Source organism: Phoxinus phoxinus (genome assembly GCF_949152265.1).
Source record: "Phoxinus phoxinus genome assembly, chromosome: 17".
Lineage (NCBI taxonomy): Eukaryota > Metazoa > Chordata > Actinopteri > Cypriniformes > Leuciscidae > Phoxinus > Phoxinus phoxinus.
In genome coordinates this window covers 20396071-20416990 of record NC_136892.1, presented here as the reverse complement: position 1 = coordinate 20416990, position 20920 = coordinate 20396071, and the positions used below count along the sequence as shown (strand labels likewise).

General features: G+C 36.6%; 2 protein-coding genes across 5 annotated transcripts; both read left to right on the top strand.

Moving 5' to 3' along the window:
* The first annotated feature begins 58 nt into the window (after positions 1–58).
* On the top strand, positions 59–13730 carry qpctlb (glutaminyl-peptide cyclotransferase-like b). Of its 4 annotated transcripts, XM_079586851.1 has the most exons (13): positions 60–264; positions 509–802; positions 1070–1319; positions 3013–3159; positions 3351–3644; positions 4711–4872; positions 5209–5308; positions 5671–5787; positions 5891–7406; positions 8591–10607; positions 10720–10765; positions 10918–11049; positions 13239–13730. In XM_079586851.1, the coding sequence occupies exons 3-9, from the start codon at positions 1107–1109 to the stop codon at positions 6034–6036; spliced, it is 1179 nt and encodes a 392-aa protein (XP_079442977.1). In that variant the 5' UTR covers positions 60–264; positions 509–802; positions 1070–1106; the 3' UTR covers positions 6037–7406; positions 8591–10607; positions 10720–10765; positions 10918–11049; positions 13239–13730. The 4 variants fall into 4 exon arrangements, with proteins under 4 accessions (XP_079442978.1, XP_079442977.1, XP_079442976.1 ...); XM_079586852.1 differs by having other exon boundaries at positions 59–264; positions 3016–3159; positions 8591–10765; XM_079586850.1 differs by having other exon boundaries at positions 5891–7320; positions 8591–10765.
* A 2286-nt stretch (positions 13731–16016) lies between these two features.
* On the top strand, positions 16017–19633 carry kcnk12l (potassium channel, subfamily K, member 12 like). Its single transcript, XM_079587207.1, has 3 exons — positions 16017–16190; positions 16570–17368; positions 18364–19633. The coding sequence occupies exons 2-3, from the start codon at positions 17023–17025 to the stop codon at positions 19371–19373; spliced, it is 1356 nt and encodes a 451-aa protein (XP_079443333.1). The 5' UTR covers positions 16017–16190; positions 16570–17022; the 3' UTR covers positions 19374–19633.
* The last annotated feature ends 1287 nt before the right edge of the window (positions 19634–20920 follow it).

Below are 20920 nucleotides of genomic sequence, written 5' to 3'. Positions count from 1 at the left end.
CCTTTACACAGACCTCGTGACAATTGGTTACTGGGCTGCTCAGAGCTCAGCAAAACACGCTTTTATAAACTTTAAAGCCTGAGAGTGTATATTTTTTAATGTTAAAATACCATTAAAATCAAGTCATGCTGATTTCCTCACAAAAACGTGAAAACCCTGACTCGGTGGCACTGGCTCTATCATCGGTGTTTGAGTACCAAGAAGACCACATAGCAACATCAATTGGAATTGGGGCGTGGCTACGTGTGCGAAGAAACTTTTCGGGTTTGTGTGCAATTCCTCTCGGTGACACTAGGCGTGCACGGTGCATAAATTACACATATCAGCTAACACGTGCAAATTATGTGCAAAATAAATAAAAATATAAAAAACATTTTCCTTTTTATTTTACAATGTTTTAATGAGAGGTTTAAATATTTTAATCTATTATTGAATATTGAAAACTTATACCTTCCTATTATGCTCGAGTCAAATGCATGAATATGAATAGGCTATGCCTATGTTACAGCCTATTTATTATCCTACATCACTGCCAAAAGTAACTGGGGACAGCGAGGACACCCTAGAGTGGGACGAGGAGCTACGCAGATTCATATGCCTCAGTAACACCGACTGCAGAACTGAGAATACTATCATTTACAGCCTGCATTGTCAAGATATCAAGGACGAATCAACCCGGCGTTGGTAATGAAATGTTCCTCAGACAGAATAAATCGTCTCGTGATTCAACACGATGTGCTATTCATTTCCTGCGACTGCAGTGGATTTGATAGAGCAGTGGTGTGCCATTCCCGGACTAGTGGTAAGTGTGTCAGCCCTGCAACCTGCTCTTCGGGGTCCGCACCTTTTGTGGGCACTAACAACTTAAGATGTGCTTCGTCATTTAATTAGCTATGATGTTCGCATGTGTTATTAATTGTTTATCTATATAATTATTTTATTACTTATTCTATAAGTGTGCACCAGATTATAAAAATGAGTTGGGAATCATGTTTCAAAGCTGAATATGTCAGTTTCGTGGTACGATTCGGGATTTTAACTGCTTTTTCTATATTCCCCTTCCATGCAGGTTTAATCCCTATTTTGGCATCTGTCTGAAACACAAGATGAGCCGCTTACGGTACAAAGCAGCGACTGTCAGGTGGAACTGTTCTGTCGCGCGCTGTGACCAGCAGCCACGCATCTGTCGCGTGCGTTTGTTGCTGCTGTGTTTGTGCGTAGTGGTGGCAATGACATTAACACTGGCATTATTAATATCGAACCACCAACCGATAGAGTATGACTTACCTCCCAGACCTCCCGACCTGTTCAAAGACAAGGTAAGACTTCACACATTTTTTCATTTATTTTCTTGTGCACTTTTCCATCATTTCTCTAGTCACAACCCTTTTGGGAAATCAATCTTTAATTTGTAGGTGTATTTTGGAACATGCCTTTTTAAGCTGGTAAAAGTATACTTTTATTAAGTACACTTAAGCAAAGTTAGTATATTTTAAGTATACTTTATACTAATATCAATGCACTAGAATACTTATGTGTACTGTTTTAAATACTACTTGGGACAATTGGCCCACTTTTTATTTGATAAAAGTATACTTTTAAGTATACTGTAAGAGTAACAGTAGTAAACTTTAAGTGCACAACTAGTTTACAACTATGTTTTTCGTTTGTACTGCATCTGTACTACAAGTGAACTGTACTGTACTTATAGGCCTACTGATAGTTTACTAGTCAAATACTTGTAGCACTTTTTTTTAGTTTATGAAAGTACACTGAAGTTTTTTAGTAGAAAGTACACTCTCTCAGTAAACTACCGGTACTAGTTTAGTTTATACTGCAAGTATACGTGTAAGTTTTCTTTAAGTGAACATAACAACAAACTTAGTTTACTATTTATATATTATTTTTGCATGTTAAGTATACTCTGTTCCTATCTAGGAATTAATTTTTTATTCTTGAAATATACCTTTAACTGTATTTTAATGCTTTACATTTTAAAAACATTGTATTCTAGTTTCATGCATCCTTTTTTTATCAACTCTTGAGGGTAAGTTTCATAAAAAAAGGGAATATTTTAAACAGAAAGCTGAGAAAATACAATTTTGTCAAAAACTACATACGGGCCGGATTCAAAACGATTATCAAAACATAAATAGAGTAGACTGAGCCCATCAACATCCCCAAAGCTTCACGGTTATTAACCCTTCGTAGGTCGAGGTTTCATTCTGTAACGTTAGGCAGTTTTGAACTTATGCTGTTGAATGTCTGATTATCGCATTGTTTTACATTTGTGTAAGCAATCTTCTATCACTTGTTTCTGCTTCTTCTTCACCTGTGTTTTGATCCGGAGATCCTGTACTATTTCAGAAGATGCGTAATAGCGCCCCCTACTGCAAAACAGTCTTCACTCACAAAACTTTTGCGTTCTCTCATAAAGATATTTGCGATCTCTTGCAAAACTTTGCGTTCCCTCGCAAAACTTTTGCGTTCTCTCAAAAAGATATTTGCGTTCACACAAAACATTGTTGTGAGCTCGGACAAACACTTCCTTTTTAATGTCCCGCTGGCAGTGTTTCAGACAGCACAGTAGTCCGTACGTTAGCAATGGAGCGGTTCATAGAGTTTGAACTTGGACTCAAATTTTAAGAAATGCAGTCAGCGCTTAGTTCAAGGAGTTCTCTCGTAACCGATTGCACAAAAGATTCTCTATTGTGGAAAAAGGTTCTTTAAATTATCAAAATGTTATTCACACTAAGAAAAAAAATATTTTAAGAACTGTTCATTAAAATGTTCTTTGGGGAACCCAGAATGGTTCTTCTGTTGCATCGCTGCAAAAAAAAAAAACTTTTGGTACCTATATTTTTAAAAGGGTGGACCAAAATGGATATCACAATCCAAAACCCATTTTTTTTCTAATTTCTCTGCAATTTTCCATGCATCCAAATGACTATGTTGCTCTTCATTCTGTGCATCCGATCAACTTACACGTTTACCATCTTTAACCTTTTAAAGCAGAATCACCAGCCAGGTAAGCCCACCGTTGGCCAGGTGAGGCGGCTCGTCTCGCAGGTGAATTGGGGAAGACTGCGGTATTCCCATCTCCGACCCATTCTCATTGAGCGACAGCCAGGAAGTCGTGGGAGTCGGACTGTTCGAAAAGTAAGACACGATCAATCTTGGACACAGTCACCTCTGATAACAGAGTCTGTAGATGCATACATTTTCTGTAAAGCTGCTTTGAAACGATATATATTGTGAAAAACACTATACAAATAAATGTGAAGTGAATTGAATCTCAGATCTAACCAAATGTGCTGTAATCTGATGTCTTCCATTTTCTGTGATCGTAGCACATCTTTTCTCAACTGGATTCTCTTTCAGCGGGCTGGTCTATAGATGTGGACTCCTTCATATCTGAAACCCCTCGTGGTCCTGTTAGCTTCTCTAACGTCCTGGCTGTTTTAGACCCGACGGCTCCTCGACGATTGCTTTTTGCTTGTCATTATGACTCAAAATTTCTACCGACAAATCCAAGTGACCCTCAGAAGGTGTTTGTGGGAGCTAGTGATTCAGCTGTTCCCTGTGCTATAATGCTGGAACTGGTCACAGCTTTGGACCCACACCTCAAAAAGCACAAGCAGATGGTGAGACAGTGTTACTCTTATCTCATTTTCAAGAAAAACGCTTTCAGAGGTCATTCATTTAAAAACTAAATTTGTATACAGTGTATATATATATAGCATAACTAGCCCATAAGTTCCTGCCGTCCTGAGATAAAGAGAGCGATACATGTCTCTGAGGAGGTCAGGCTTTTTCCAGACTTGTGAATAGCCACAGTGCGGTAGAATTCAGAGTCAGTTCTGTTGTTTAACTTGTGACAGAGCCAAGAGCTTCAAAACACTACAAGACTGGAAAGGGTTTTGATAAGTAGAGAATATATGGAAATATAGCCTACATATAAAGCAATATACTATATAATACATTACCATATATGGGAAACTAGTGCTTTTATTTTTCAATATATTGTAGTGTATGCATTGACCATGTATGGCTATATATTGATACATATAAAACATTGACAAAAGAGACAAAAACTGCACTACAGTATTACGTGTAATAGCTTTATTGATTACCGGTAATTTCTCTTTCGTGAGTTAACGTATGGGTTTACATAAAGCTAAACACATATTCATAAACTTTTATCTCACTTTAGTGTTTGCATTGTTACATATTTCATATATGGAAATATAAGAAAAATGTTTACTGCAAACAAATATTTAGGATATTTGGAGAATGGATGTCTTGTTAAAGTCATGGCAACATTGTGGGTGAACAAGATTTTACAAATATATAAATAAGAAAGTGTGGATATACTGTATATTAACTATGTATATTTTACTCATTATCTTGTACATATATTGCACATATATGTTCCATATAAATGTGAATACATAGTACATATATGTAGAATACATGGTTATTCGTTCATGGGGACTCGCTATTGATTTTTTTGCACAGCTTAGTATAATAAAGAAGCGTCTTCCTCTACAGGCCAGGTGGAAGAAATTATTTTATTTAATCTAAATCCTTAGTAAACAGAATCCCACTGCAACAAATGATTGAACCATGATTGAAAATTTGGGACATTTGATTGATTGTTTACTTTTATTTTACACACACAGTTTTTTTCGTGTGTGTGTGTGTGTGTAGATGTCCAGGGTAACCCTGCAGTTGGTCTTCTTTGATGGAGGAGAGGCTTTCGAGCAGTGGTCTCAGACAGACTCGCTATATGGTTCACGGCACCTCGCAGACTACATGTCCCGCACTCCTCACCCGCCGGGTTCTCAACAAACCACACTGCTGAACGCTGTGGTGAGACAAGATGCTTATGTATGTGTGTGTGTGTGCATTTGTTTTTAAAGGGGTATGAAATTGTTCTTCATTCACTAACCTCATGTCTTTCAAAACCTGTATGACTTTCTGTTTGTGGAACACAAAGAAGATGTTTTGAAACAAGTCAATGGGGTCCAAAACTGACTTTCATTGTATAGACCAAAACATTCTTCAAAATATATTCTATTATGTTCTGCAGAAGAAGAAGAAAATTCATACATGTTTGGAACAACATGAGGGTGAATAAATAAGGACAAATGTTCTTTCTGTTTAGTCTCTTTAATAAATATATTGAGTTATTGCTGATATTTGCAGGATCTCCTTGTTCTTTTGGACCTTATCGGTTCCCCTGATCCCATGTTTGTGAATCACTTTGAGAACACAGCTCGCTGGTTTGACCGCCTTATCGCTGCTGGTAAGACTGATTTGACTTTCCATTAATGCTAAAGTAATCCCGGTTAATCATTAATGGCCATAAAGACACTCAAAACTAATGTTTGATCCGCAATGGCTTAAATTAGAGTAAAAACTACCAGCCACTTACTTCAAAAGGAAATACCATTTATTGACATGTCTATGTCTATACAGTATGTGAAGATAAAAAGTTCAGTGAAGAATGTACCATATTGAACAGGATAATACAACGACCATGTCTTGATTGTTATGAAAATTATAATTATGAAATTTAGTCATAGACCCTACTATAGGTAGTGTATTTACACCATCTATATGGCCTTGTCCTTTAATCCCTCTAATTATATTTCTGCATTTTCTTAGAGAAAAGACTTCATAATTTAGGGCTCCTTACTTCTCATGCTAAAGAGCAGAGCTATTTCATTAAGGATTTGAACATGGGGCCGGTTGAAGATGATCATCTTCCTTTCCTTCAGAGAGGTAAGACAAAGCATCCGTCATAGCAGAAAAATAATACAAAATATGGCCAAAATATTTCTGTAAGATTAACTATACTGCATGGACCTTGCTTTTTTGAATGCAGGAGTTCCAGTGCTGCACATGATTGCTACGCCGTTCCCTTCCTTCCTGCACACGATGGAGGACACAGCAGACAAGGTTCACAGTCCCACCGTGGACAATCTCACCAAAGTCCTCGTGGTCTTTCTGGCGGAATATCTGCGGCTCTAGGATGCTATAATATTACATCCAACCACATCCGTCGTGAACCAGTCTATACCTCAGCTGCACTGCTTTAGGATATCTGATATCAGTGACTGTACTCAGAGATGCATAACATACTGTATATTCTCAGGCTGCCGTCCTATATTCTGACATATGCTTACCATTGAAGTTTCTGCCATGTTAATCAATCGGTATTGTGCCTTCAGATAGTTTTGCTATCTAGTAATGCACTGCATAGACAAAATTATATTATTATCTGTGCCAAAAAAAGCAGTTTACAAAATTTGATTCATATATTCAATAACTGTGCAATAAAATCAAAAGAATGGAAAGTAGATACGTCAAGCTCAGGAATGGATGCGAACCTGATGCTATATAAGAAATTATTACACTATGCACTACAATGAAGCTCGATAATGCTACAAAAATTCTGGTGAACTTATATTTAGTTTTGCAATAATTCTCTCAGATGAGCAGTCTATAATCTCTAAATGTTCAATATATGTTAGTCTAGATTATTTAATTTTATAACAGATTGAAACTCAAATATTGACTTGATACTTGAGATGGCAAGCAATTGACTTGAGAGACTTTGACTTGTACTCTAAATTAGAGACACTTCAGATTTACTGTACTGCTTTTTTTCCTTGTAATAATGCAAAAAATAATATAATAATAAAAGGGAATATTTAATTTAATGGGCATTTACAGTAAGGAAACCATATCCTATCTCTTATGATCAATAAAGTACAGTAAATGGTAAAAAAGACGACTTTGATTCAAGGAAATCAAACTTACTTTATTTTAGATAGGCATTATTTAATGTCCAAGAAAATCCCTACAAATATATTTAATTTAAAAAAAGAATAATTTTCCTGCTAAAAACTAACCTGCAGCATATAAAAAACTATTAAAACAAATAATTTAAGATTTGGTACAGTCTTCATTTAAACTTGACCTTGAAAGACTTGCATTAATGAATTGAATATGTGAATACGGTATGTCTGTTTTATAATAATTAATAAATATATTTTGCAGTTGCAAAGTTTCAACATGGACTTGCATAACTTGATATAGTCTGATCGTATAGTCGAATAGTCTATAGCTACTTGTATAAGATATAAAGGAGGAAGTGAGTCTCGTCACGTCTCGTCCTTGTATTTGTGCAGTGTGTTGCAATACAGCCTGGCCACTAGGTGGCAGTGTATCGGGCACTTGCAGCGTGTCGTGTCGTCACTGCATCAGTTAGGAAACAGGTCATTTCGGCAAATTCAGTTACAGTGTCATTGTGTAAGTAAGCGTTTTGGAACGTAAAGCTATGATGAGTCTGGTCGTTATACCAATTACCAATGAAATCTTGCGCTGTCACTGACAAGGTAGTGTTGCTGTTATTATTCTCCTGCCTGTTACTTTGAAATGTACTGAGATGAGTCGTGTATAAATGTCAGATCAGATCTCAAGCAGTTTTAGCAATGTCCAGTAGTGTGACATGCAATAAATCTAAAACGATGTAAACCTCACATTTTTCAATTATTGTGTTATAATTAAAAGTTTTTTTTAAAGAATAATAGCCCTACATATTTTAATACACATACATTTTTGACATTACAGAAATATTCCATGGAGTCAATTCATTTATGAGTTCATACTAGCTTACCGCATGTTTACAAACTTAAAACATTAAACAATCTTGTTAAAATACGCTTTAGAAAAACACTACAGGTCACTGCTTGAAATGTCACGTCAACTACCCATTTGCTGAACAACATTAGTAGTATAGCCTTCCTGTATTTCAAAGAGTAGAGTTGCCGCTTGTAACGCCAAGGTCATGGGTTCGATTCCCAGGGAATAGCAAGAACTGATAAGAATGTAAATGTGTTCCTTGGAATGCAATGTAAGTTGCTTTGGATAAAAGTGTCTGCCAAATGCATAAACGTAAAGCAGGGGTTTTCAATCTTGGACCCCAAAATACGACCATCCTCATAATGCGAGGGTCCCAAATTCAAAATTGAAAAGAAAGCTACATATTCTCATGTTTAAAGACTTAAATGTATATTATAAACGTTAAAATAAGCTATTTTTTGTTACATTAAGTTTTTTTTATAATCCGCATAAAAGTCTATACTGTAAAAATAATTTTCATGATTTATTGCAACTTTTTTCTTTTGTCAAATCACCTTAGATAATGAATGTGGATCAGATATAACATAATATTTTGAGTTTCTATTTATTAAACCAACCTCCATTGTATAAATAAAAATCAGTTTACTAAAATTAAGGCAACCAGGTCATTTACTTTTTTATCTTAACTATAATTTAACTGTATACTGTTAATGTATTGTTTTTTCCCTTTATTTGAGCAGTTTTTATTTAGTTATTTAAATCAACATTTTATTTATTTAAACCCATTTTATGACTTTTTTTTGTAAAAAATATATTTTTTACATAGTTTTTCCTCTGTTGACCCCTGTTGTACAGAACAAACTAACATAAGCAGCCACACACATCTGATGTTTTGAAACATAATGCAATGCATTGACAACATTACTACCCTTCGCAGGTTGAAGTCACCACTGTCAATCCCGTCAACAGCGCTGTCAGTTTATTGTCTAGCACACTATGGTGCGCCACAGCAAGCTACAGAAACAGGTGTTATCTCTGTATCGGCAGTTTCTGCGCTCGGCACAGGACAAGCCGGGCTTCTTACCGAGAATACGCGATGATTTCCGTGCCAACGCTGCCATCAAGAAGACTGACGTCATGCACATAGAATATCTTTATCGGCGAGGCCAACGCCAACTTGAACTGCTTAAAGATGTAAACACTAAACAGCTTGGATCATTCAGCAAATCTAAAGAGGACAGCTGACCACTCGTATAGCCTACCAACATAATCACTCATATAATCAGTACTGTATTCAAATATTTTACGAAATGTGACCCGAAAAGAACAACATTGTTTTTTGGGGTAAATCACCTCCCTTATTTAAATGGAATATCACTTTCACGTTTCTCAGGCTGCACAAGATTAACCCATTGCTGTTTTATTTTTATGGTGTTATTTATGTACATTATTTTGCAGATTAAAACTCATATTATTTGGTGTTATGTCAGAATTCTACTTATATCCATTTCTTCCACTTCAATTTATTATAGTTACTTCTGCATGAATACCACATTTCATAGACGTTGAAGTGTCTACTGGATGTATTATGTTCTGTTAGAGTCAATGTAACGGAGTGTTTAAGATCATATCTGATTCTTAAACGATTCAACACAAATATGCTTATTTTGTCTTTTGTTTACTGGTCATATTGCTAAATGCTGCTATAAATCTTTTGTCCTGTTGATACTGCTAGTAGATGTGTGTTACCAGTTATATTCATGTATTTGGGTTCAAATTATAAACGTAGAAAATGAACACAAAAGAAGATATTTAGAAGAATATGGGTAACCTAACAGTTGATGGACCCCATTGACTTTCATAGTATGGATAACAAATATATAGAATTCAATGGTGTCCATCAAAACTTTGATTTCTGACATTCTTCTTCAATATATTTTGTGTTTAGCAAAATAAAGAGATTCAAACAGGTTTGAAACAACATAAGGGTGAATAAATGATTATAGAATCTTTTATTTTGGGGTGGTTGCATGTTACATTTATAAAAAAATATATTTATGTTTTTGGTCTGAATCTATAGTTATGTCCTATAGTAAAAGAGATACATTCACTCAAAAGATTTACTTATCTACAATTTTTTTCTAAATTAATAATTAGATTCTGGGTAGAATGGCAGCCAGTCGCCATTCTCTTTCATCGTATGGAAAGAATTGCTTTGAAAGTGAATGGATACTGAGGCTGACTGTCCCTATCATTCCTCCATATGTTTCTCCAGACAAGTCTTGAAGGACATGAGGATGGGTAAATCCAACTTTTGGATGAACTATACCTATAGGCTAATGGATAAGTGGGTATGAAAGATTGAGGACTCTCTTTAACAATGAACAACACATACTTGTTCTTTGATCTATTTTATCTTTTCACAAGATTTATTTTTCCTCATCTATCGAAGGCTAAAGAGGTTCAGATTACATTTTCCATGTAATGAGTTCCTGAGACAGTTTTAATTTGGATTGTAATAGTGCACATTTTGTAAAGTCGGACAGTGTAATTGGAACATTTATTTATTCATGCAAATTTTGGCATGAATCTAGGAAGATGTGCATGTCTTTTAATTTTGAAATATGTAGTAACTGACTTTAACTTTTAAACAATAAAATATGCTTTCTCATTCTGAATTCTGATGTTAAAAATTTTAGGATAATAATCTATTGATTTTATACACACATACGTTTTTTTTATCTTTATGTATGATTATTTATTTAGAGTAGTTGTGTTTTTGCTCCTATTTAGAGTTGTTGAAATTATGTTTGTCATGTTTTGTATTTTATTCAAGCATTAGGTAGAACTACTCAGGTAATGACTTGCCCGTCCATAAGTGGGCGCAAGTGCGAAAATAAATCTGATTTCATTGGAGGAAGAAGAACACGCTGCGGTGTAAACAGGAAGATCATGTAAGTTGTGTCACAAAAGCAAGGAACGGAATTTTAGCTGTAGTTCATAGTTTACTGATTATTAATCGCATACATTAATATACCATATTGAACTTCTCAACAACAACAAAAGTATGGCGGAGTCAAACGGGATGACGGATGCTCAGTTGATTCAGCAGGTTGGTGTGTCAAACGTCAATTCTGTCACATTCAGCTTTTCTGTCAAATATGAATTCTTAATTAACACTACAGAGATCCACCACCGTGTTTTACTATGGTCTTAACTCAAATAACATTTTGGATTCTAACCAGTATTGTGTTCGGGTTGCAGCTGGCTCTACTGGGCTGGCTGAAGACCGACAGTGTACCGTGTAAAGATCTGCTCACTGCTGTCACTGGGATGCAGGTGTGCCGTGAGCTTCTGGACAGACTCTCTGGGCAAAACCAGATAGATGCATTCAGGGTAAGAATTTTTTTCTTCTTCTTTGGCATCTTTACAAAAAAACTGCGTTTGTACTATGTAGGCCTTGGCCCCTAGGGCAATTGTAACACTACATTTATTCAGTCACAAACAAGCCAGAGTGATGACACTTTTTTTCCCCATGCCCAGTAGTTTTCTCTCTGCATGAGAGTGGTGATACATAGGCCTACATTTTTTTTTAAATGCTCAATGTTCTTCTTCTGCTGTCTAATGTGTCGATGCCTCTAGTTTGTTGGTTAAAGGTAGGGCAGGACATCTTTCAGAGAGGCAAGCTATGTTTGAAAGCATATGATCCCACCCTCCCTTCAGAGCGTCTCCAACGCCACGGCTCCTTAAAAACACATGAACGCACAGCAGAGTTTGCAAATATATATATATATATATAATATATATATATATATATAATATACAGTCCCCTCCAAAAGTATTGGAACAGTGAGGCCAATTCATTTATTTGTTCTGTAGACTGAAACCATTTGGGTTAGACATAAAAAAATAAATATGAGACAAGAGATCAACATTTCAGCTTTTATTTCCAGGTATTTACATTTAGATCTGATACACAACTTAGAAGATATAACCTTTTGTTTAAACCCACCCATTGCTCATGCGACCAAAAGTATTGGAACATGTGACTGACAGGTATGTTTTGTTGCCCTGGTGTGTCCTGTTACATTGATTATTCAAACAATAAATAGCACTGAATGTCTGCGCTCAGTTTCAGATTTGGGTTTTGCCTGTGCAGACTACATTTATAATTAGACGTGTAACCAACACGAAAACCAGAGAGCTGTCTATGGGCGAAAAACAAGCAATTGTGAAGCTGAGAGAAAATGAAAAGACAATCAGAGCCATTGCACAAACATTGTCCATAGCCAGTACAACAGTTTGGAATGTCCTGAGGAAGAAAGAAACCACTGGTGTACTAAGTACCAGACCTCGAATGGGTAGACCAAGGAAAACATCAGCAGTTGATGACAGAATGATTGTGAGAGCTGTAAAGAAAGACCCTAAAACAACTGTTAGTGACATCAGCAACAACCTCCAGAGGGCAGGAGTGAAGGTATCTCAATCTACTGTTCACAGAAGACTTCATGAACAAAAGTACAGAGGCTTCAAGCTTATCTGTGAAACACGGTGGAGGTAATGTCATGGCTTGGGCTTGCATGGCTTCTTCTGGGACGGGCTCATTAATCTTTGTTGATGATGGAACACATGATGGCATCAGCAAAATGATATCAGAAGTGTACAGAAACATTTTGTCTGCCAATTTACAGAAAGATTCAACCAAACTGATTGGGAGATCCTTCATCATGCAACAAGATAATGACCCAAGACACAGTGCCAAAACAACAAAGGAGTTCATCAAGGGCAAGAAGTGGAAGGTTTTAGACTGGCCCAGTCAATCTTCAGACTTAAACCCTATAGAGCATGCATTTTACCAGCTAAAAAAGAGACTAAAGGTAGTAACCCCCCAAAACAAACAACAACTGAAAGAAGCTTGGAAAAGCATTACAAAAGAAGATTGCAAAAGTTTGGTGATGTCAATGGGTCACAGGCTTTATGCAGTTATTGCAAGCAAAAGATTTGCAACTAAATATTAAGTCTTATTCAATTTAATCTATTTTAAGTTAATCTGTTCCAATACTTTTGGTCGCATGAGCAATGGGTGGGTTTAAACAAAAGGTTATATCTTCTAAGTTGTGTATCAGATCCAGATGTAAATACCTGGAAATAAAAGCTGAAATGTTGATCTCTTGTCTCATATTCATTTTTTGATGTCTAACCCAAATGGTTTCAGTCTACAGAACAAATAAATGTATTGGCCTCACTGTTCCAATACTTTTGGAGGGGACTGTATATATAATATATATGTATGTGTGTGTGTGTGTTGTTGCTCTGAGTAAAGAAATGAAATTATGAAATTGGACAAATTGTTAATGATTAAATAATTTACAAATACCTATATTTGTTTTTTTTTCTTTATGATTTTAGGCCTAGGCACTTAACAGTTGTACTGTAAATTGTGTTTGTGTTTTGTACTGTATGCCTAATGAATACTAACACAGTCTAACCAATCTAATCCATTAAAGTCTAACATCCATTAAAGAACACAATACATCCATTATAAAGCAGACAAATGTTTGTGACGTGATGTTCTACTTCCTCAGAGGGAATGCATCCTGAGTATTGCTGACTTTGTGAAGAAGAATCCCAGGGCTTCGCAGCGCGAGCTCAATGCTGAGGTAGAGAAGAACGTGCTGGTGTTCGCCTCTAGAGTGCAGGCTCTATAGATGTACTCGGCACTGCAGCCGTGACCTTCACTGTTCTTTACTGACCAAAATATCTCTCCCCCTTTCGTCTTTCTCCCTCTATCGCTGTATTCTAATACAGTATCTAGCTGACTTTATATAAACTGCCATATATTAAATATGCTTGTTTTTTATAATCTTGAATAATTATTTATGAGGGCAACCTGTCAGCTTGTATCATTTTTTTTAAATGATATAAAATGCTGATTTTTACTGGTTATTTCTTTTGATTTCATATTTACTTTTACTGTGATATTCACTATACAGAAAGTCACTTATTATGAGTTTTTATATTTAAAAGAGGTGTTGTAGTCTTCTAGTTCAAACCTGAAATAAAGTGTTCATATCTGATCATGTGTTGTGTGTCATTAAACTAAAGTGCATAATGCATATATAATCAAACAAATGACTTATTCATTTACAGCAGTGTGAAGGCCAGTTTTGAGAGCACTGATTTTAACACATAGACGACAAAGAGAACCGTCAGGTGGATGAAGCGAAAAGAGAGAGGAAAAATAAGAGGTCAGAGACAGACTCCATAATGAGCTATACAGCACCTGTGATGAATTACATTATGCAGATCACACTTCTCAGATCTCTTGATGACTTTAAAGACAGTGTAGCACTCGGAGCCCAAACTGATGATTAGCGCTGCTGCTTTTGGAATAATACAAATGCAAGACGTGGCTTTTGCTGTTTTTTTTTTTTGGTTATGCGACGACAGTTGCCAAAACACTTGTCTTCCAATAAGGACAAAGTTTATGAATAAAATACCACACTCTCTTTTGATATAGCGCTTGTCTGTCTCCACTGCACCTGGGCACTTACAAGCAATGACCAGTACTCTAATGATGGGGGAATACAGTCTTGTGAGCTGGCAACCAAGATGAAAGGCAAGGGTGGGCTGGTCAGAGAGAACAAAGCAATGTCGTCTCAGCCATCTAAGCACATCTCACAATAGAAACAGAGTACCACGGCTATATTTTTGTCTGTCAACATCAAACAAAGCAATATTTTAATATCAGTAGCGCAACAAGCACATGGTGGTCTGTCAGCTTTTAAATTGTACTTGGATGTCCTTGAAGTTGCATTTTCAGAGAGATTGTAATGGCGTAGGGGTGATTTGTGAGCGTTTAGGTATTTATCATAACATCAGTCCTTAAAAACAAATTACCATGGTAAGCATGATTTGCATCAACATTCCATTAGGCTACTACTGTTGTCCCCCTTTTTTTAATGGCATTTATGTTATCAAAATATACATGAATATAAGGGAATAACATAAAATGCAAAGTGATAAGTCAGGGTGATTAAAAACGAAATCCATGCAGGCTACATTTGTATGTCGAAGATTTACAATTAACCTCTCTGTCAGCAACTGTTGATTGCTATAAGATAATTTTCGGTTTACAATGGAAATAAATGTAAATTAAGTCCGCCTTCCAATGTCCATGTTGCTGCCTCTCTGAAGATTATGTGATTGAGGGCTCGATACCTAAGATCTTAGTAGGGTAGGATGGGGGAATATGCCCCGAATGTGAACAATGTGGATTTACTTAATTTAAATGGTAACATATTTAGATACATTTTTAGCATGTGCAGGATGATGATGCATCAGCCAATGTGTTGTTACAGGAAATAAATAGAAACATTTGCTAATTTAGTGGTAAGGGCTACAGCACAAAATGTCAAATATAAAAAAGTGGTAAGATGGCCCCAGTGGGTAAGGTGCCAGAAAGGTCATCTTACCCCAAGAGTCAAATTGTATCTTTTTATATCTTTTAGTTTTACATTTTTCTCCTCAATTCTAAAAACATTAATGTGTCCACAAATCTCTCATGAGCAAATAGACACACACAAACTATGATATTTAATATAATACGATGTCATAGATCACTATTTAGATCCCTCAAAACTGTTTCTGACTAAATCTAACAAATGTTGATATTCAGAGAAAATGACGAAATTAAAAATAACGTAGCCATTCATCAAAAGTGCTGAGATGAGGTTGTTTCATCTACGGTCGGGAGAAAAAGATAATCTTACCCCAACCTACCATACATGTTTTTGTACAGCTAGTGCCCAAAATTGCTAGTAGTTTTTTGGTTGTTGTGTGAATTATGAAATGAAGATTCACTAAAGTAAGTCACGTGACATGGCTGAGTAGAAACGTTTTTTTATAACAGCTTATAAAGTTTAGTTTTTTTTTCAAGATATGGAAAAAAGACAAAATAGCAGTCTACATAAATAGTTCTAAATAGTAGGCTATTCGTTCAGTAGGTCCAACTGATGAAATTCTCTGCAGAGTGAGATCACTCACTTGTTTAGTAGACGTGCACGCCACGTGATGAAGAATCAAGAATCGGTTGAGTGAACGATTTAGTGATTGATTCATAATGTTCATAGCCTACACCAAAAGACTATTGCGTAGGCTAATGCAGAAAAGAACACAGTGAATCAGTGAAAGAACCTTTTCAGGATTTAAAGGATTCTCAGTGGAAAGAATAAAAATCCCACCAACTGATAACTAGATATGCTCAGCTCATTACTCCCCACCTCTCTCTCTCTCTCTCTCTCTCTCTCTCTCTCTCTCTCTCTCTCTCTCTCTTTTTGTCACTACTCCTCGGCTGCATCATTCAATCAGGCACTGCCAAGGATTCACACTTGCCACGAATAGACGGCGCCTTTTAAGTGTAACTTAACGTTTCCACCTCTTTCGATTCTTTTAAATCGCTCCATTGACACAGTGGTGTTTGAAGGACTTTGGTGACAACAACGGTGCTCTTAATAAAAAAATAAATATTAAATCAGGTAGGTAATTTTTTAATTTCACCACTTTAAAAGTTTATTTGCTATAACCAAGTTATTCCTGATCACTTAAATAAGGAAAATGAGACTGACATTTCCTAATAATTGCAGCCATGTTTGTTGTTGATAATCAGGGATCCAATTTAAATAGGTTTAGTCTTAATAATGGCCTTTAAAAAACAAATATACAATTAAAACATGTAGAATGTGTATACTAAAACATAATGTTATTCTGTAGTGTGTGTGCGCTTGATAATTTTTTTATTTACATTTTTAAATAGTCAGGAGTGATCTTGTAAATAGCCTGCACTTGGATTTTAAGGGAATTTCCTTCTAATACCTTTCACTAAAGTGGCAATATATGTTTTAATTTTTTTTTCAGCCTGCTTTGAAGGATGATTTCACATGAAGACCTCAACATTATTACTGACTGGTGTGGCACCAGCTATACTTGGATAGCGAGATGGGGAAAGATAACAATCTTGCGCTTGCCTGCCTACTGTTACCTGCTAACCCAAAAGGTGTATCTTGAGGTTTTATTTCCTGAGCCATGTGTCATTTTACCTGATAACCCTGCTTTTTACGATGGTCTCTGTCTCAGTGCCACTGGAGAAAGTGATGCGGTTATGAATCCAGCAGAATGCTAATGGACATGAACTTTGTCCAGTACACACTCGTCCTTCCTTTTTGAACTATATCTGCAAACATATGGTTTTCATGTGACTCTACACCTCTTCTAAAGCCCATTGTGGTGACGTTTATGTGTGCGTTTTGAAAGTGTTGTGTCTGTGTGCATGTTTGCCTGTTCTTGTCATTTCCTGCTGATGATCAAGTCATGCCACGTGGAAGAGATGTCAGCAACAGCTGTTGCCTCCCACTGCACCTGAATGAAGACAATGCCCGCTTTGGCTTGTTGGCAGCCCTCATCATCCTCTACCTGCTGTGCGGGGCGGTGGTGTTCTCCGCTCTCGAGCATCCCTCCGAGCTGCAGGCTCACAAGCGCTGGGATGAACAGTTGGCCAACTTCACAGAGCAAAACAGCATAAACCTGAAATCACTGCAGGTCCTGCTAAGGCAATATGAGGAGGCCTTTGTGGTTGGGATCCGTGTAGACAAACTTAGGCCCCGCTGGGATTTCTCAGGGGCCTTCTACTTTGTTGGTACAGTAATCTCCACTATTGGTGAGTTACTTTTTAATTAGTTCATGCATTCCCTGGTAATTGAACATAATCATGGTATTGTTAGCACCATGCTCTACTGTTTGAGCTACAGGCATGGTTATAATTGTTAACTAAAACCATAAAAAATAATCAAACTTAAATAAAGTATTAAAAACCTAAACTTATTATATTTCAACAAGTCGCCAAGGCAACATTTAATTTTTTTGTTCAAAGTTGAAGTACTAAAAATGAACTAAAACTATATACTGTATGGTAGACATATTTTAGAAAACAAAAACAAAGTTAAACACAATTAAATCTAATTCAAAAATTAAACAATTAAATCAAATTTAAAATATTAACAAAAATTATAATAATAAATCAATGGAAGTAAAATAAGTCTGCCTACTAGAATAATAATAAAAAAAGTATATTATAAATATGTCCACTGACCAAATCAACTTTGTTCACTTATTTAATAAGAATTTCAATATTTAATTTTTTACCATGCTTATCATTGAAGGAATAAAAAAAAGAAGCTAAATCTGTCATCCCTCGCCCTCGTAGCTCTGAGCCCATGTCATTTTCTTTTTTACGTGGCCCAAAAACAGAATTTTCTACAAAACATCCAAGCTGCTCCTTTACATAAAACAAAAGTAAAAAAGCAATGCACAACCACATTTGCATTTCTAACCTGAAATTCCCACTTGCCCTGCCTGGTTTGATGTGATTAATGTAAAATGTTATTGGCTGTTGTTGTTCTCATGTCCACTTGAAAAGTACTTAAATTGAATATCCACAACACTTGAAATATAGTGCCATATGGTGGATTTTTTTGGTCAGTTTCGAAGCTTAACAGCCTATATCTCTACATTCACTGTATTAAAAAGCAAGTGACACAAGGAGGACTAAATAATGAAACTTTTGTGTGTGTGTGTGTGCGTTATGTTTTTTTCTCCTAATAAATGTATTACAAATACATCTTAAAATACTTCCTGTTTCCTATTTCTCTCCAGGCTTTGGCATGACCACTCCCGTCACGGTTGCAGGTAAGATCTTTTTGATATTCTATGGACTCCTTGGCTGTGCAGGAACGATCCTCTTCTTCAACCTGTTCCTGGAGCGCATCATCACGATGTTGGCCTACATCATGCGCTGGTGTCACGAGCGGCAACTGCGGCGCTCCGGCGTGGGAGGAGAGGAGGCCAGGAGCGAGGATGACAGTCTGGAGGGCTGGAAACCATCGGTCTACTACGTAATGCTCATTCTGGGCATCGCAGCCCTGCTGGTTGCATGCTGCGCGTCTGCCTTGTACTCTGCCATGGAGGACTGGGACTACTTTGAGTCCTTCTACTTCTGCTTTGTGGCCTTCAGCACCATTGGCTTCGGGGATGTAGTGAGCAGCCAGCGGGAAAGTTATACAGCTCAGGAGGCCTACCGTCTCGGCAACTGCCTCTTCATCCTCATGGGTGTGTGTTGCATTTATTCCCTGTTCAATGTCATTTCCATCATCATCAAGCAGACGCTCAACTGGATCCTCGGCAAACTGGACTGCAACAGGCCTAAGTGTCCCTGCCGTTGCCGTCCGTACAGGCGTCGAGGTCGGGCCTGCTGTTGCTGCTGCTTCCCGCGCATTGCCAACCAACGGCACAACCACCACCCTCCACCGGGAAATTCCCGGCAGAGGGCTCAAAAACGCAATGCCGTGCACCCTGCCCCGGCCAACGAAGCGTCGGGAAAGCGCTTCACTAATGCATCAGTGGAAACAGTTTGTGATAGTGAGACTGACGCTGGCTTAGGACCAGATGGAGGTTATCTGACAGGGCGCAGACTGTCTGGAGAAATGATCTCAGTCAATGACTTTATGACCAACAAGGTATCTTTGGCAATTTTACAGAAGCAACTCTCAGAGACCGCTCACGGTAACCCAAGACAGAGCCATGTTCGCCAGAACGGCTTCTCTGGTGGAGTGGGCGCCTTTGCTATCATGAATAACCGCCTTCAGGAGACCAGTGTCGACAGGTAGCTCGGTTAGACAAAGATGATGTTGGATATTGCACATCTATCGCATAGAAAGATATACAGGATTTAATCATGACTTTCAGTTCAGGGTTGTGTACCATTTAAAACTGAATTAAGACTGGCTTTAAAATTTAAAATTGTAATTCACATATACATATAATTCAAATTATTTGAGATTCAAAATGTATAATGCTAATTTATATATATGACTAATTGTTTAACTTCAAAAGTATACTTTAGGTTTCTTAAAGGGTTAGTACATCCAAAAATGAAAATTCTGTTATTTACTCATCCTCGTCTTATGTTTACCGTGGTTTTTATGAACTTTTTAATTCATCAAAGTTTTGCTGACTTTCAATGGAGGAACGTAAATCTTTCAGGTTTTATTAAACACATCTTTATTTGTGTTTAAAAGATGAATGGAAGTCTTTTAGGGTTGGAATGACACAAGAGTGAGTAATGACAAAATTTTCTTCTTTTTTTTTTTGCGAACTAACCCTTTAAGACAAACATTGACAGTATATAATTTATATATTTTAACTTAAGTAAACCATTGAGGACATATTGAAAAACACTTAATTTCCCAAAATGTATTTGCTCTGTAGAATTTCTTTGATTGACAATTCCAAACCAAATTCCAGTTCAACTTCCAATGGAATTTTAGATAATTCAATTATAATTATACTGATAAAGGACAGGCAATTTTTCAGTTCTGAATTTTTCCCAACCCTGATCTCGTAGCCTACTGTTCGCTGGGAATTCCTTTCTCAGAGGTTTAAGCATTTATTGCATGCAATTAAAGATGTAAATTGTACATTTAGCCTACTATTGTAATATACAGTACAGAGCAAATTACATCAAATTAAAATAGCTAATTACCTCTGCATCACAAGGACGGTGAATGTAAGTCTTCATGAAAGGCTTCTTAAGAGGAGACGGCTTTCAATTTAAAAAAAAAAAAAATCATTATAAACAAATGTGATTTTAATGGTTAACATCGCTTCTCAGAGTCACTTTGATGCTGAAGTGATTGGCCGGTGTGGTGAGCAATCACACTGTGCTTCTGGAGAGATACTTTAACGGCTCTTCGCGAAAACAGACTGATTTTCAAGAGCCAGGCAGATGAAGCCACGGCACTTACGGAGAGACAGTCCCCGGAGCAAGAAATACAAGTGTCAAATCAAAGGCAGATGGTCAGTATTACTCATTGTTTGATCGTTTCTATCACGCCGCCGTGTCCAGAAACAAATGATCTAAAAGGAATACAATTATGTGCAAATAGACTTTTAGCAAAATGGATATAATGCGAAAGTATCATCAGTCTTTTAAAAGACAAAGTCATCTCAATTATTTTTTTCTGTTGTAGATAGACTGTATAGATTCTGTAGATATTGTATATTGTAAAGGCAATTTTTACTGCTTTGTTGAATATTTATTTTGGTATCAACATTTGTGTTTCAAAAGAAAGAACTACTCACACTTTTTACATCTGTGTTACAGCAGCCTCTTTTCATTCATAGAGGTTTATTTATTAAAAAAATATCTGTTTCT